At 38.1% G+C, this 13,434-nt stretch overlaps 1 protein-coding gene across 8 annotated transcripts in view; it reads left to right on the plus strand.

Annotated features, from left to right (window-relative positions):
- Nucleotides 1-1,256: 1,256 nt before the first annotated feature.
- The window catches only part of CCDC138 (coiled-coil domain containing 138), a 122,004-nt gene continuing 109,826 nt past the window's right edge, over nucleotides 1,257-13,434 (plus strand). For 2 of the 8 annotated variants that reach the window (XM_036447979.2, XM_036447981.2), the window contains exons 1-5: nucleotides 1,260-1,398; nucleotides 2,437-2,494; nucleotides 3,797-3,917; nucleotides 7,599-7,723; nucleotides 12,083-12,267. In XM_036447979.2, the coding sequence (XP_036303872.1) occupies nucleotides 1,306-1,398; nucleotides 2,437-2,494; nucleotides 3,797-3,917; nucleotides 7,599-7,723; nucleotides 12,083-12,267 (582 nt within the window). In that variant the 5' untranslated portion in view covers nucleotides 1,260-1,305. Of the gene's footprint in view, nucleotides 1,399-2,436; nucleotides 2,495-3,796; nucleotides 3,918-7,598; nucleotides 7,724-12,079; nucleotides 12,268-12,824; nucleotides 12,864-13,434 lie in introns of those variants that run through there. The other 6 variants (XM_036447978.2, XM_036447980.2, XM_045584179.1 and 3 more) reach the window with 4 other exon arrangements.

Consider the following 13,434-nt stretch of genomic DNA (forward strand, 5'->3'; position numbering starts at 1 on the left):
GTTATTTTCTAAACCCATGCTATGTATTTTTTAAACTGGTTTGATTTTATATTGGCTCATTAAATTCTGTTTAAAGATAGAATATAAAGGAACTCATTTAAAAATATTTTTATTAGTTCTTTTTTTTACAGAGAGGAAGAGAGAGGGATAGAGAGTTAGAAATATCGATGAGAAACATCGACCAGCTGCCTCTTGCACACCCCCTACTGGGGATGTGCCCGCAACCAATGTATCCATACATGCCCTTGACCGGAATCAAACCTGGGACCCTTGAGTCCGCAGGCCGACGCTCTATCCACTGAGCCAAACCGGTTTTGGCAAGGAACTCATTTTTATACTATAGTTACATTGTATGCCAAGTGATTATTGGTTTAAGTAATTATCAGGCAACTACTTTATTAAAATATTCATTTTATAAAATGTTTGGTACTTGAGAAAATTTAAAGATAATACAGAAACTCTAGGAATTATTAGTCCAGACATGCTGCTGAATACATTTTAGAAAAGTAAAGAATTATACTAGTATATTTATATAGGAAATTAAATGGTTATTCAACTCCATTAGTTTCGGATTTAGGTTGATATACTTTACCAATAAATACTAAGTGACAGGCACCGTTCTGGACATCGGGGGAGTTTTTGTTGTTTTTTTTTTTAAAGCGTGCTCTCATGTAACTTACATTCTAATACTGTTTATTAATATACCATGTTACTCTGAATAGGAAATATTGGCCCATAGTAGGAAAGTGAAGACGTAACTCTGGAAATAGCTATACTTTGTAGTATGACTTATTCTTGGACTTACCTCCCCCCCCCCCATTTAACATTACAGTTAGCAAGGCTACCCCGATTATGTCCAAACGCACACAAATACGTTAGATCTGCCCAGACCAAGGTGCGGTCCTACCCGTCAGGTTTGGGCCATTCTGGTGAGCCCAGGTCTGCACAGAAGCCGCACGCACGCCACCTGCACAGAGATGCAGTGGTTACCGGGCGGGGCTTCCTCCCGGCCCTGCAGCTCGGAGGCTGAGCAGAGGGAGGGCCACGCCTGCTAAGTGGACCTCCGTAGGCGTGACGGAAGAAAACCAAGTAGCAAAAGACTGAAAAGATTAAACGCCATTTATCAGTCCAAATAACACACTAATGAAGTAACGCTAAGACATTTTTAACAGTGTGACGGGGACCCTCGCCTCCCTGGAGGGGCCGTTTCGTGCGGCATGACGCACTTCCGCTACGCGAGCTCCGCCCCTGCGCGTCCCGCCGCGGGTTTGAACGCTGCTCCCGCGGATACCGCGGCCCCGCACGATGGAGCCGAGGGTCGTCAAGCCGCCGGGCCAGGACTTGGCCGTGGAGCGTCTCAAAAGCCGCTACGGGCTGGGGGGCTGCCGCCCGGCGGAGGTAAGGCCCTCGCTGCCTGCGCCCGGCCGCTCGGGGAAAACGGGCGGAGGATTGGTAGCCGCGGGGCGAGGCTCCGGACCGCCGGTGGGTAAACGGTGGGCCGGGGACAGTCACACACTGGGGAAAAGCAGGAAAGTGCCTTCACCATACGCTTTTGAAGGTTTATGCTTTACAAATCGTGGTAAGTCATTGTTGAAAGTGTTTTTGAACTTTTATTTACAGTGACTTGAATGGAGTTAAAAAACAATTTAACTCCTTTAAGAGGCTTATTTTGAAATACGTTCAAACTTTTAGTTGCTAGAATCCTCTTCTACCCTTCTCTTGTGTTCACCATTATTATTTTGCCACATCTGCTTTACCATGCTCTCTCCCTCTTTTTGATTCCCTTTCCATACAAACATTTCCCCCTTGAACTATTTGAGGATAATTTGCAGACATCATGACTCTTTACATCGTCAAGTATAAATGCTTCAGTGTGTTTTTCTAGAAATAAGGGCATTTGTCTTGTATAAGCAGAGTAGAGTAATAAATTCAGGAAACTTAATATTGGTACAATATTATGTATTTCATATTCAAATTTTACCAATAACCTCAGTAATGTCCTTTGTATACAAATATTTTCTCCTGGTGCAGATAGAATCAAAACGAGCATTGTATTTGTTTGTTTGTTTGTTTGTTTTCCTTTTGCTGCCTTTAATTTAGAATCGGTCTTTTGCAATATTGATGTTTTTGAAGAGTTAGAACAATTATTAGAATGTCTGTGGGTTTGATGATATCTCAGTAGATACTGGTTATATATTTTTGTCAAGAATGTTACATGACTGATGTGTGGCTTGCGATGTTCATCAGGAGACACTTGATGTTGCTTTGTCACGTTATTGATGTTAACTTTATCACTTGGTTAAGGTGGTGCCTACCAGATTTTTCTACTGGTCTAATTAAAGGCTAACCTTTGTACATAATTTATAGGGAATTATCTTGAGACTGTAAGTTGATTCTTAGTATACACATTAAATGTCATGATTTTTCTTTTTTTAGTATTCTGTTTCAAGTTTTGATCAGGCTAAATGTAAGAGAAGGTATCTAACCTCCCCAGGTAAGCTATTAGAGAATTTTCTGTATTTGGGGTTTTATCAAATTTAATTTGAGAGAAAAGACTTTTAAAAAATGTTTAGACTTAATTGCTATTGCCAGATGCCTTGTAATGCTAAGCTTTTTTTCAGTTTGGTAATGATCTAATAGTAATCATGATATTTGGGGTGAATGTGTAAGATGTCTTTAAAGATAAAATTGAATTTTTTGGTGTTTCAATTATAGTATTTTTATATTAAAAATTAAACAGAGTATATTAGGTAAAGTAGGCTAAATGGCTATTTTTTCACACAAGCTTTCCCAAGTTATTAGAATAATTATTGCACTGGAGGAATTTATCAAATAAATTTATTTAGTAAAGTTAATTATACTTGTGGGATTGGATAATCTGTGACTAATATGCGTAGCTAATTCATCATTAGAGTTTTTATTTTTTTGATACTTATTAGTGTCTTTAGTAAGTGTAATTATTGAAGTTTGAAATGATTTTAGCAGAAACAGTAGTTAATATCTTTAAAAGTTCATTAGATGGTGGATTAAGGAATTTCACTTTTTCCAAGCTTATTTCATTTTGAAATTTTAATTGTATTTTAACAATCTTCTTAAACATTTGTTGAATATGAAAAAATATTCCAGTTATTACTGAGTCCAGTATCTTAAAAATAGCTTGTAAAGATTGAATTTTAATTTTGAAAATTCCCCTAAAACTTCATTCTTCCAAAATATAACTGAAAAGTAGAGGTTATTACATTTCTGAGGTAAAAATGAGTGTTAAAGTAGGGTGCATACATTTATAAGTAATTCTAAAAAGCTTATCAGAGAAGTTCTATTTTCCTTTTTTATTTTTAACTGAATTTAGTTATAGGCTAACAGTTTATTAAACATATCTTAATGTTTAAGTATATAAAATTGAAAATAAAATGTTTCATGGTTGAGGACTGATGAAATGCCATAAGTATTTAGAAAGAGGGCTCGATTTTCAATTTTATTCTTTCTATTTGCTGGTTGTGAAAAAATTTGCATAACTTCTCTGATTTCTCGGTTTCTAACCATTAAAATAGAATTAAAAGAACTTGTACTGCTTGGTTTTAGGGGTTAGTATCAAATAAGGTAATGGATGAAAAAGCTTTTTGTAATCAGTAAAGTGCTATAGTATAAATGTAAGAGTTGTTTATTTTCTGGAAGTTTGCATTAAGGAGACATAGATATAAGAAATTCTTTCACTAATTTTGCTATTTTATCTTTAGGAGCCTAGAATAATATAATTAGGTAAGTAATCTCTGCTATTTTCTTTTTTCCTTAATAGATGACTTGGATGTCTGCTCATCTGGAGATAAAATTGATTCCTCATTAAGATCATATTCTGATGAAAGAAAGCATTCCACTATACCTCTTTATAGTTCATCCAAGCACTTCAACATGAATTGGTAAATTACCCTGTATCCTTACTATTGTTAACGCTTCAGTTCCTCAAAACACTGAAAAAAGGCAAAGGATGGATTATTTATGTGTTTGCTTTTCTCTGAGAGGAAGTACAATATTATATAAGCAATCTGGAGCCTGCTGAATAGCAGTATATGTCTAGTAGTGTGATATGCAATGGATTTTAGATAGGCTGAGAGAGAGATGCTAAGTGGGCTGTGAGGGTTTAGTAGTTTTTGTATAGGAGGTTTTACCCTGGATAAAACAAGTATAAAAACACTGGAAGCTATCTGGCCAGTGTGGTTCAACGCTTGAGCGTTGACCAATGAACCAGGAGGTATTGGTTCAATTCTTGGTAAGGGCACTGGCCTGGTTGCAAGATGGATCCTCAATAAGGGGCCAAAAGGCAGTGGATCATTTGATTTGTTCTCATCATTGATATTTCTATCTCTCTGTCCTCCTTTCTGAAATCAATAAGAATATAATTAAAAAGGCACACACATATATACATAAAACAATAGTAGAAGCTAAGTTAAAATTCCAAATTCAATCTTATTAAATGCCAAAAATATGTGTCAGAAGAAAGTACTATTTGTGTTAAGGGTTAAACATTCTATCTAATAAAAGAGGGAATATACTAACTGACCATCACATGTCACAAAGATGGTGGCGCCCACAGACAGTGAGGGAATATGCTATTTGACTGCCAGACCCTCAAAGGTGGCGGCACCCACAGACACAGGATGGCGGTGCCCAGTCCTCTCAGCTTTCCAGCTGCCCAGGGCCAGCTCGAGGCCCAGGGCTGCCCAAGGCTCAGGTAACCAGGGCCAGCTGAGGCTTGCACTGCCGGCAGTGGCAGCAGCAGAGGTGTAATGGGGGTGTTACCTTCCCCTGATCGCCGGGTTGCCTCTGCCCCTGAGGTTTCTTGGACTGTGAAAGGGGGCAAGCCGGGCTGAGGGACACCCTACCTCCAGTTTTTTGTTTTTTGTTTTGATTTGTTTTTAAATATATTTTATTGATTTTTTTACAGAGAGGAAGGGAGAGAGATAGAGAGCTAGAAACGTCAATGAGAGAGAAACATTGACCAGCTGCCTCCTGCACTCCCCCTACCGGGGATGTGCCCGCAACCAACGTACATGGCCCTGACCGGAATTGAACCTGGGACCTTTCAGTCCGCAGACCGACGCTCAGTCCGCAGACCGACGCTCTACCACTGAGCCAAACCGGTTTCGCCTACCTCCAGTTTTGAAATTATGTTAAACAACTAAGACAGATACAGAATGAAATTTTGAGATAATTATGGAGTGAAAAAAAGACACTTGTGCCTAAAATGCCATATATTATTAAAGTAATTGATATTTGGCAGCTTAAATTTTTTTTAAGTATATTTTTTTATTCATTTCATAGAGGAAGGGAGAGAGAGAGAGAGGGGGGGGGGAGGGAGGGAGGGAGGGAGGGAAACAGAAACATCAATGATGAGAGTAAATCATTGGTCGGCTGCCTCCTGCACACTTCCCACTGGGGATTGAGCCCACAACCCCGTGCCCTTGGCTCGAATCAAACTCGGGATCCTTCAGTCTGCAGGCCAACGCGCTATCTAATGAGCCAAACCAGCTAGGGCTTGTAGCTTAAAATTTTAATATAATTGTTTCATTCTCTCCTTTAATGAAAATCTATGTACAGCACTTAAAACAGTGTTCAGCACGTAGAAAAACATTCAAATATGATCATTATCGTTATTACTCTATCATTCACAGAGTAGCCTAGTTGATCTGGATTAAGCATTTGGACATGAGGTATATTGAATAGAAATTAAGGAAAGTGAAAATTACTTTAAAATAATTAAGAATTCATGGAAATTATTTTCTTACTAGTGGCCCGGTGCACAAAATTCATGCACATTAAAAGGGAATTAGAGGAACTATTTTATTATTGCTATTTGCCCTTTCTCTGTAATAGAAGTGTCAGAGATGAAAGAAAATTAGTAAAATATTTATGAAAATCTCCCTTCTGTCAGAGTCTGGGGCATGCTGCAGGACCCACAGTCAAGTCCCTGCCCACCAGTGTGCATCTCAAAATTGTGCGATACCCAGACCTGGACGACCCCACCACCATTGAGTGAGACCCAGACCTATCTGGCCCCACTCCCTCAAGCCCCACTGGGCGGGGGGGCGCAGACTCAGGTCCCCCAGCCTGGCATCAGGTGGGGGGCACAGCCTCAGGTACCCCAGCCTGGCGAGAGGCAGAGTTGTGGCCTGAGGTACCCCGTCAAACCCTGCCTAATGGGGGGTGCAGCCTGAGGTTCCCCGCCCGTCAAGGCCTGCTGTGCGGGGGCATGGTCTGTGGTCCCCTGTCCAGCCCTGTCAGGCAGGAGACACAGCCTCAGGTCCCTGTTGATCGGTTGTTATGGTGTCAACAGTGTGTGACCATTTCATATTAGCCTTTTATTATGATACTGGTAGCCCTGCATATTAATCCATGTACCAGTAGGTTGCTTTTGTCCTCCTTTGGCTCTCCACCTGCTGCCCTGCCCTCCTATAGCTGCCCTGCCCTCCGATAGCTCCTCCATCTTCTTTCCCCCTCTCCCCCCAATAGCTTGTTGCCTGCTTGTAGTTCAATGCCCCACCCTCCTGCAGATCAGTGATCTGGTTGTTACAAATTCAATCGTTATGCCTCAGGGCTTAACGGATAATTAGCATATTCCTCTCTTATATAGGATTTAACTGGTAATTTTATAACTTTTTGTTTCTTGGTATATTTCAAATTATAATTTAAAGCTTTTTTTTTTTTTTTTAATATATTTTATTGATTTTGTACAGAGAGGAAGGGAGAGAGATAGCTAGAAACGTCGATGAGAGAGAAACATCGACCAGCTGCCTCTTGCACACCCCCTACTGGGGATGTTCCCGCAACCAATGTACATGCCCTTGACCCGTTTCGGCAATTTAAAGCGTTTTGACTATAAAGTGTTTTATATCGTTGGACAGTTTTTTCACTCATTATGACCTACTGTAGAATTATACTAGTCCAGCACAGTAGCTGCAAGCGGCAATTGAGTTCTTGAAATTGGGCTTTTCTGAACTGAGGTATGTTGGAAATCTAAAATACACATCAGATTGAAGAAAATGAACCCCAAAATGTAAAATATTCTAATTTTAAAATTCTGATTACATCTTCAAAGGATAATCTTTTACAATAGATATACTAGGTTAAATATAATATTGTTAGAATTTTATAATTGTTTATGTTTTTCATGTGGCTACTAGAAAATTTAAATAACCTTATGTGACTTGCATTATGTTTTTTTTGAATAGTACTTTCAGCTTTGAGAAAGTTCAACTTTGAGGTCATCTTTTTGATGAGAACACTTAGGAGTCTAGTTCTCTTTCATATTTTATTAGTTGCATCATCTGTCAGTTATTTAAATGATTTAGGGATCAGTTTCCTCATGTTAAACTAATTCTTTTAGCACCAGGCCTATAGTATTTGTATCTGTAGGAAGATACTTTTAGTGAGTTTGCAGGATCAATGACTTACTGTTTATATTTTTACTTTTTGCTTTTAAAAAAATGTTTATGTGTTACATTTTTCCCAGTTGTGATGCTGTTAATATTTAAAAACCAATTTTATCTTTTTAGAATGCTAAAGTAAATTTCTAGAATGCTTTGACATAATTTTTCTTAAAGCCTAGATGATGAACTGGATACTTTTCATAATTTGAAGCAACAGGAAAAAGAAGTAGAGTTAATTGAGAAGGATCATAGAGTGAATAACTCCAAAGTAACCAAGCAGTCTTTTAAAGTAGAAAAAGGTAAAAGAAATATTCTTTTTAGAATAATCATTTAAATAATAACTTTGTGAAGTAGTACATATAAAGCTTATCCCATAGTTATAACACTTGTCCTCAAGTGTCTGCATTTCTGTGTTCTAATTTTTGTAAACCATGACATAGGTACTGTGCTTATTATTAATCTAAAGCACATGTGTCAAACACAAGGCCCGTGGGCCAAATCCGTCCCGCCAGGCCTTGCAATGTGGCCCGCACCGCGCTGTCATCACTGCACTCCGCTGCGTTTCCATCACAATGGCAGTTTATGACTGTTCAGTAAACCATTCGGCCCTCGATTTAGGCTGGATTTTAGATTTTGGCCCCTTCTCTGATTGAGTTCGACACCCCTAATCTAAAGGAAAGAAGAAAAATAAACTTCATTTTTTTCTAGTAGTATTCCTAAATTCAAAACTTATGAAAATAAGTTAATCAAATGAATACTTTGTATAATTTCTTTAGTTCTTTTTCATGTCAGTATTTGTTGGGAAGTGAGTAAAATATTGTTAGTAGTATTTGACTAATACTTTAATATTTTTAGAAAATATCCCAGATTACTTAAGGTATGGCCTCCTTAGACACTGAATTGGTATTTAATCTCTATGTGCCTGGCTGCATAGGTCTGTTAGAATTTTAGGGAAAGAGGCAGTCAGAGATGAGGCCCTCTTGGCTGTAAGTTTTTGAGAGCACTATTGCCACATTGATAGCCATTATGTGGCATATCTTTACTAAAAAAAGGATAATTAGAATGGACATCTTCCAGTCATCCTTCCTGACAAAGCCAAGGAGACGGGGCCTAGGCAGAGGTGGTTAGGGGCAATCAGGGCGGCAGGGCGGAGCAGTTAGGGGGATCAGGACAGCAGGGAGAGCAGTTAAGAGCGATCAGGCAGGCAGGCAGGAGAGTGGTTAGGAACCAGCTGGCCCAGATTTTGAGAGGGATCCCGGATTGGAGAGGGTGCAGGCTGGGCTGAGGGACCTTCCCTCTCCCGTGCATGAATTTTGTGCACTGGGCCTCTAGTAAAAATATATATATCGAGTCTAGTAATAATTAATGTCGTTTTTAAACATTCGTTTAAAATCTTGCTTGGCGTTGACTTGTATTGACATAACCTTCAAACATGTGGTATCTACAGAACGTGTGAAGTGCAATTAACAAGTTTTACTTGAAATAGTTTGTGTTTGGTTTGGTTTTTGTTGCAAAACTAGGGCTAAGAAGATGGCGGATGAAGAGCATATTCGGCACTGCATGCTTTACGAGTTCCAATTAGGAAGAAAAGCAAGTGAGGCTGCAAAAACATCTGTAGTGCTCTTGGTCAAGATGCAGTTAGCGCCAGAAAATGCCAGCGTTGGTTTGAGAAATTTCGCGAGGGAAATTTTTCGTTAGGTGACAAGAGTGGTCGAGGCCGTGTGTCCAATTTTGATCAAGAAGCTCTTCAAGCTCTTTTGGTGCAAAATCCTCAAATTACCCAACAAGAGCTTGCGACAACTTTAAATTGTTCACAAAAAACAATTTCCAATCAATTGCGTGCACTTGGCAAAGTCCAAAAGTTTGGAAAATGGGTTCCTCATGAGTTGACCAACAACAACCGTAATCAAAGAGTCACAATTTGCAGTTCGCTCCTCTCTCGTCAAAACCGTTTGCCGTTTTTAGAGCAAATTGTTACCGGAGATGAAAAATGGGTGCTGTATGTTAATTTGAAAAGGCGGCCTCAATGGTTGGACAAAAATGAGGCTCCACAGCCCACGCCAAAACCTGACTTGCATGCGAAAAAAGTGATGTTGTGTGTTTGGTGGAATTTTAAAGGAATTCTTCATTATGAACTTTTACCATCTAACCAAACCATTACAAGTGCAGTGTATAGTGCCCAATTGGAAAGGTTAGCCCAAGCTTTAAGAGAAAAAGAACCCGCGCTGATTAATCGGAAGGGCGTAATTCTTCACCACGATAACGCACGACCGCATACTGCAAGAATCACTGCTGAAAAACTGCGCCAGTTGGAATGGGAAGTTCTCCCTCAGCCTGCATATTCTCCTGATATTGCCCCTTCCGATTACCATTTGTTTCGTTCTTTGCAAAACTTTCTTCTTGGAAAAAAATTTAATAATGAAGAATGCCTCAAAAATGCATTGACCGAATTTTTTGCATCAAAATCACAAGAATTTTACAACAGAGGGATTAAAATGCTTCCTGAGCGTTGGGCACAAGTAGTAGAAAACAATGGCAACTATATTGTTGATTAAATTTTGTTGTATTGTTTAAATAAATTTGATTTAAAAAAGTATTAGAAAACGACATTAATTATTACTAGACCTAATATATAGGATAAAGCAGTCAAGATAATTCTGGCATTAAACTAAGAACATACTATTTAAATGAGGAGGTTATAGGAAGTACATAATTACATTATATACTAAGAGACATTGTACAAAGCTAAAGATAGGCAAAAACCAAATAAATCTTATTTATTTTATGTTTTTGTTTTTTTTAAATATATATTTTACAGAGAGGAAGGGAGAGGGATAGAGAGTTAGAAACATCGATGAGAAAGAAACATCTATCAGCTGCCTCCTGTACACCCCCTACTGGGGATGTGCCCTCAACCAAGGTACATGACCTTGACTAGAATCAAACCTGGGAACTTTCAGTCCACAGGCCAACTTTCTATCCACTGAGCCAAACCAATCAGGGCAAGTCTTTTTTTTTTTTTTTTTTTTAAACAGAAAATGATTATATATAATACACAAGTTTGGTACAATAAAAAAAAGATAAAACATCAAAGTAAAATACCCTGTTTTCCCGAAAATAAGGCAGTGTCTTATATTAACCCTTTGCACTCCGCTGTCCCCTCTCAGGAGACATCGGAATTCTAGCATATCACTCGGATGTCCCCTCTCAGGGGGGACATTGCAGTTAATTAGTGATTACAGGGAATTGAGTTAATTCAACGCACGTGTCTGCCGCAAAGTAGCGTCGAGTAGCTGGTAGCCAATGTCCAGAATGGTTCGGAGTGCAAAGGGTTAATTTTTGCTCCCAAAGATACGCTAGGTCTTATTTTCAGGGGATGTCTTATTTTTCCATGAAGAAGAATACGGTACACATTTATTGTTAAATGAAAATAAAGGAAAGTTATTACCTGTATACGGTACAGTAGTACGGTAGTTGTCAACACAAACCAGACAAACTGTGAATCCTACAGTATCAAGAATTTACTCATTTATTCAATGACAACCATGTCATCATCTTCTGGAACATCATCATAACAATCCAATTCCTGAATTTCCTGGTGAATTTCTTGTGACTCCATTTCTTTCAGAATCAGTGAACCAAATCTCTCATGTTTAGCCTAGGGGGGCCTTATTTTTTTGGGGGGATTCCTTATATTTCACTCAGAAGGAAACGTGTAAGTAGGTCTTAATTTTGGAGGATGTCTTATTTTTGGGGAAACACGGTAGTAACAAAAAATATGGTATTTCATTTGCATTGCATGAGAAATTGTTAACATCTTTAGTCATAAAATAGCTCTTAAAAACCAGTAACAGTTTCACTACAATAGAAGAAAACTGGAAAAACTAAAATGAAATAATACAAGTGTTGATTAAGCATTAAGCATATATGATGATTTTGCTGAGCAGTGATGAAGAATAATTCTCAATAGTGAGCAGAATAAAGATACACCTAATATTTTTCAGTTTTGGGCAGTGTTGTAGAGGTTGAATGCATAAATACTGGGGGACAGATTGATGAGAAGTATATATAATTAGGGGGAAAGCTAGTTTGAATCTAAATAAAAATTGAGTATCCTTAGCGAGAGCAATTATAATTCACTGGAATTATTTTAACAAGTTAGTTAAGTAAATTCAAAAGGAACTATATGAAAGCATATTTAATGCAGAGAAAATATGTAGTCAGTATAAGCCCCTAAAACACTACTTGCTTATCAAGGCAAATAAGGCCTTTTTAAAAAATATAAGTAGCAAAATTTAAAAACAAGTGAACAATGATTAACACTATATTTGGGTTAGTGGTTAATATATCATCAGAAGTTTCTGAGTAATTGTCTAGGACATTTCTTGTCCTAGACAGTTAATACATGAGTGTTTTTGTGCACTTTGAAGTCTATTTTGAAACCATTTCAAACTGAAAAGTATCCAAAAGATCACAAAGAATTCTGTATAGCCTTTATCCACATTTTTACTACCTTTGCTGTATCATTCTTTCCGCATAAGTTACTTGAAACTTCAAAAATATACTAGAATTCATATTTAAAGTAGTTCTTCCTGAAGATTATCTGTGAATATTTAAAACTAAATTAATAAAGTTTAAAACTTTTATTTTCTTAGCAGCAGTCTGGCCAACTAATTTGGCCTCAAATTCAAGAAATTGGACTGAATGTTGTAGTGATGCAAGTGACTCTCCTTTGAAATGTGTGAGCTATCCAACATCTAAAGCATCAAATAAGCAGAGTTTCCTTCCACATCAGATCAATCAGATATATGATGAATTATTCCAAATACATCAGAAACTGCAGGTAAGAACTCAATACTGGGTTAAATATTTAGGAACGTTTATGTTCTAAACACCAAACATTTACAAAATTTAAGTGCTACAAGGTATTTCATTTTGTTTTCAATAAGTGTGTCAAAAGATTGGAAGGGAACAAACACAATTATAAGAACTATTGAAGAGGAAAATGTGTGGCTGAGAGAAAAAATAAACAGTGGTCTTTTTACGTGTAGGTGTATTTCTTAGACTTTAGAGTATTTTTTAAAGAATTCTTTATTGTTGCTGAAACCTGTTTGGCTCAGTGGATAGAGCGTTGGTCTGCGGACTGAAGGGTCCCAAGTTCAATTCCAGTCAAGGGCATGTATGTTGGATACGGGCACATCCCCGGTAGGGGGTTGTAGGAGGCAACTGGTCGATGTTTCTCTCTCATGGTTGTTTCTGGCTCTTTATCCCTCTCTCTTCCTCTCTGTAAAAAATCAATAAAATATATTAAAAAAAAGAAAAAAAAGAATTTATTGTTTAAAAGTATTACATATGCCTCCTTTTCCCTACATTGACCTCTCTCTGCCCATTCCCACCCCCTGGCACATGCCTTTACCCCTGTACTGTCTGTGTACATAGGTTATTCTTATATATGCATGCATACAAGTCTTTGTTTGACCTCCTGTCACCTGTCCCAACTCCCTGCCTTCTCTCTGAAGTTGTTCTGTTTGATGCTTCTATGTCTTTGGATCTTTTTGTTCATCATTTTATGTTGTTCATTATAGTCCACAAATGAGTGAGATCATGTGATATTTATCTTTCTCCGACTGACTTATTTCACTTAGCATAAGGCTCTCCAGGTCCATCCATGCTGCTGCAAATGGTAAGAGTTCCTTCTATGTTACAGCAGCGTAGTATTCCATTGTGTAGATGTACCACAGTTTTTTAATCCATTCATCTGATGGGCACTTAGGCTGTTTCCAAATCAGCTATTGTAAATTGTGCTGCTATGAACATCAGGGTGCATGTATCCTTTCTAATTGGTGTTTCTGATTTCTTGGGATATATTCCTAGAAGTGGGATTACTGGGTCAAATGGAAATTCCATTTTTAATTTTTTGAGGACATGCCATGCTGTTCTCCACAGTGGTTGTATTCCCACCTGCAGTGCACGAGGGTTACTTTTTCTCCACATCCTCTCCCCACTTATC

Source organism: Pipistrellus kuhlii, unplaced genomic scaffold (genome assembly GCF_014108245.1).
Source record: "Pipistrellus kuhlii isolate mPipKuh1 unplaced genomic scaffold, mPipKuh1.p scaffold_m20_p_2, whole genome shotgun sequence".
Lineage (NCBI taxonomy): Eukaryota > Metazoa > Chordata > Mammalia > Chiroptera > Vespertilionidae > Pipistrellus > Pipistrellus kuhlii.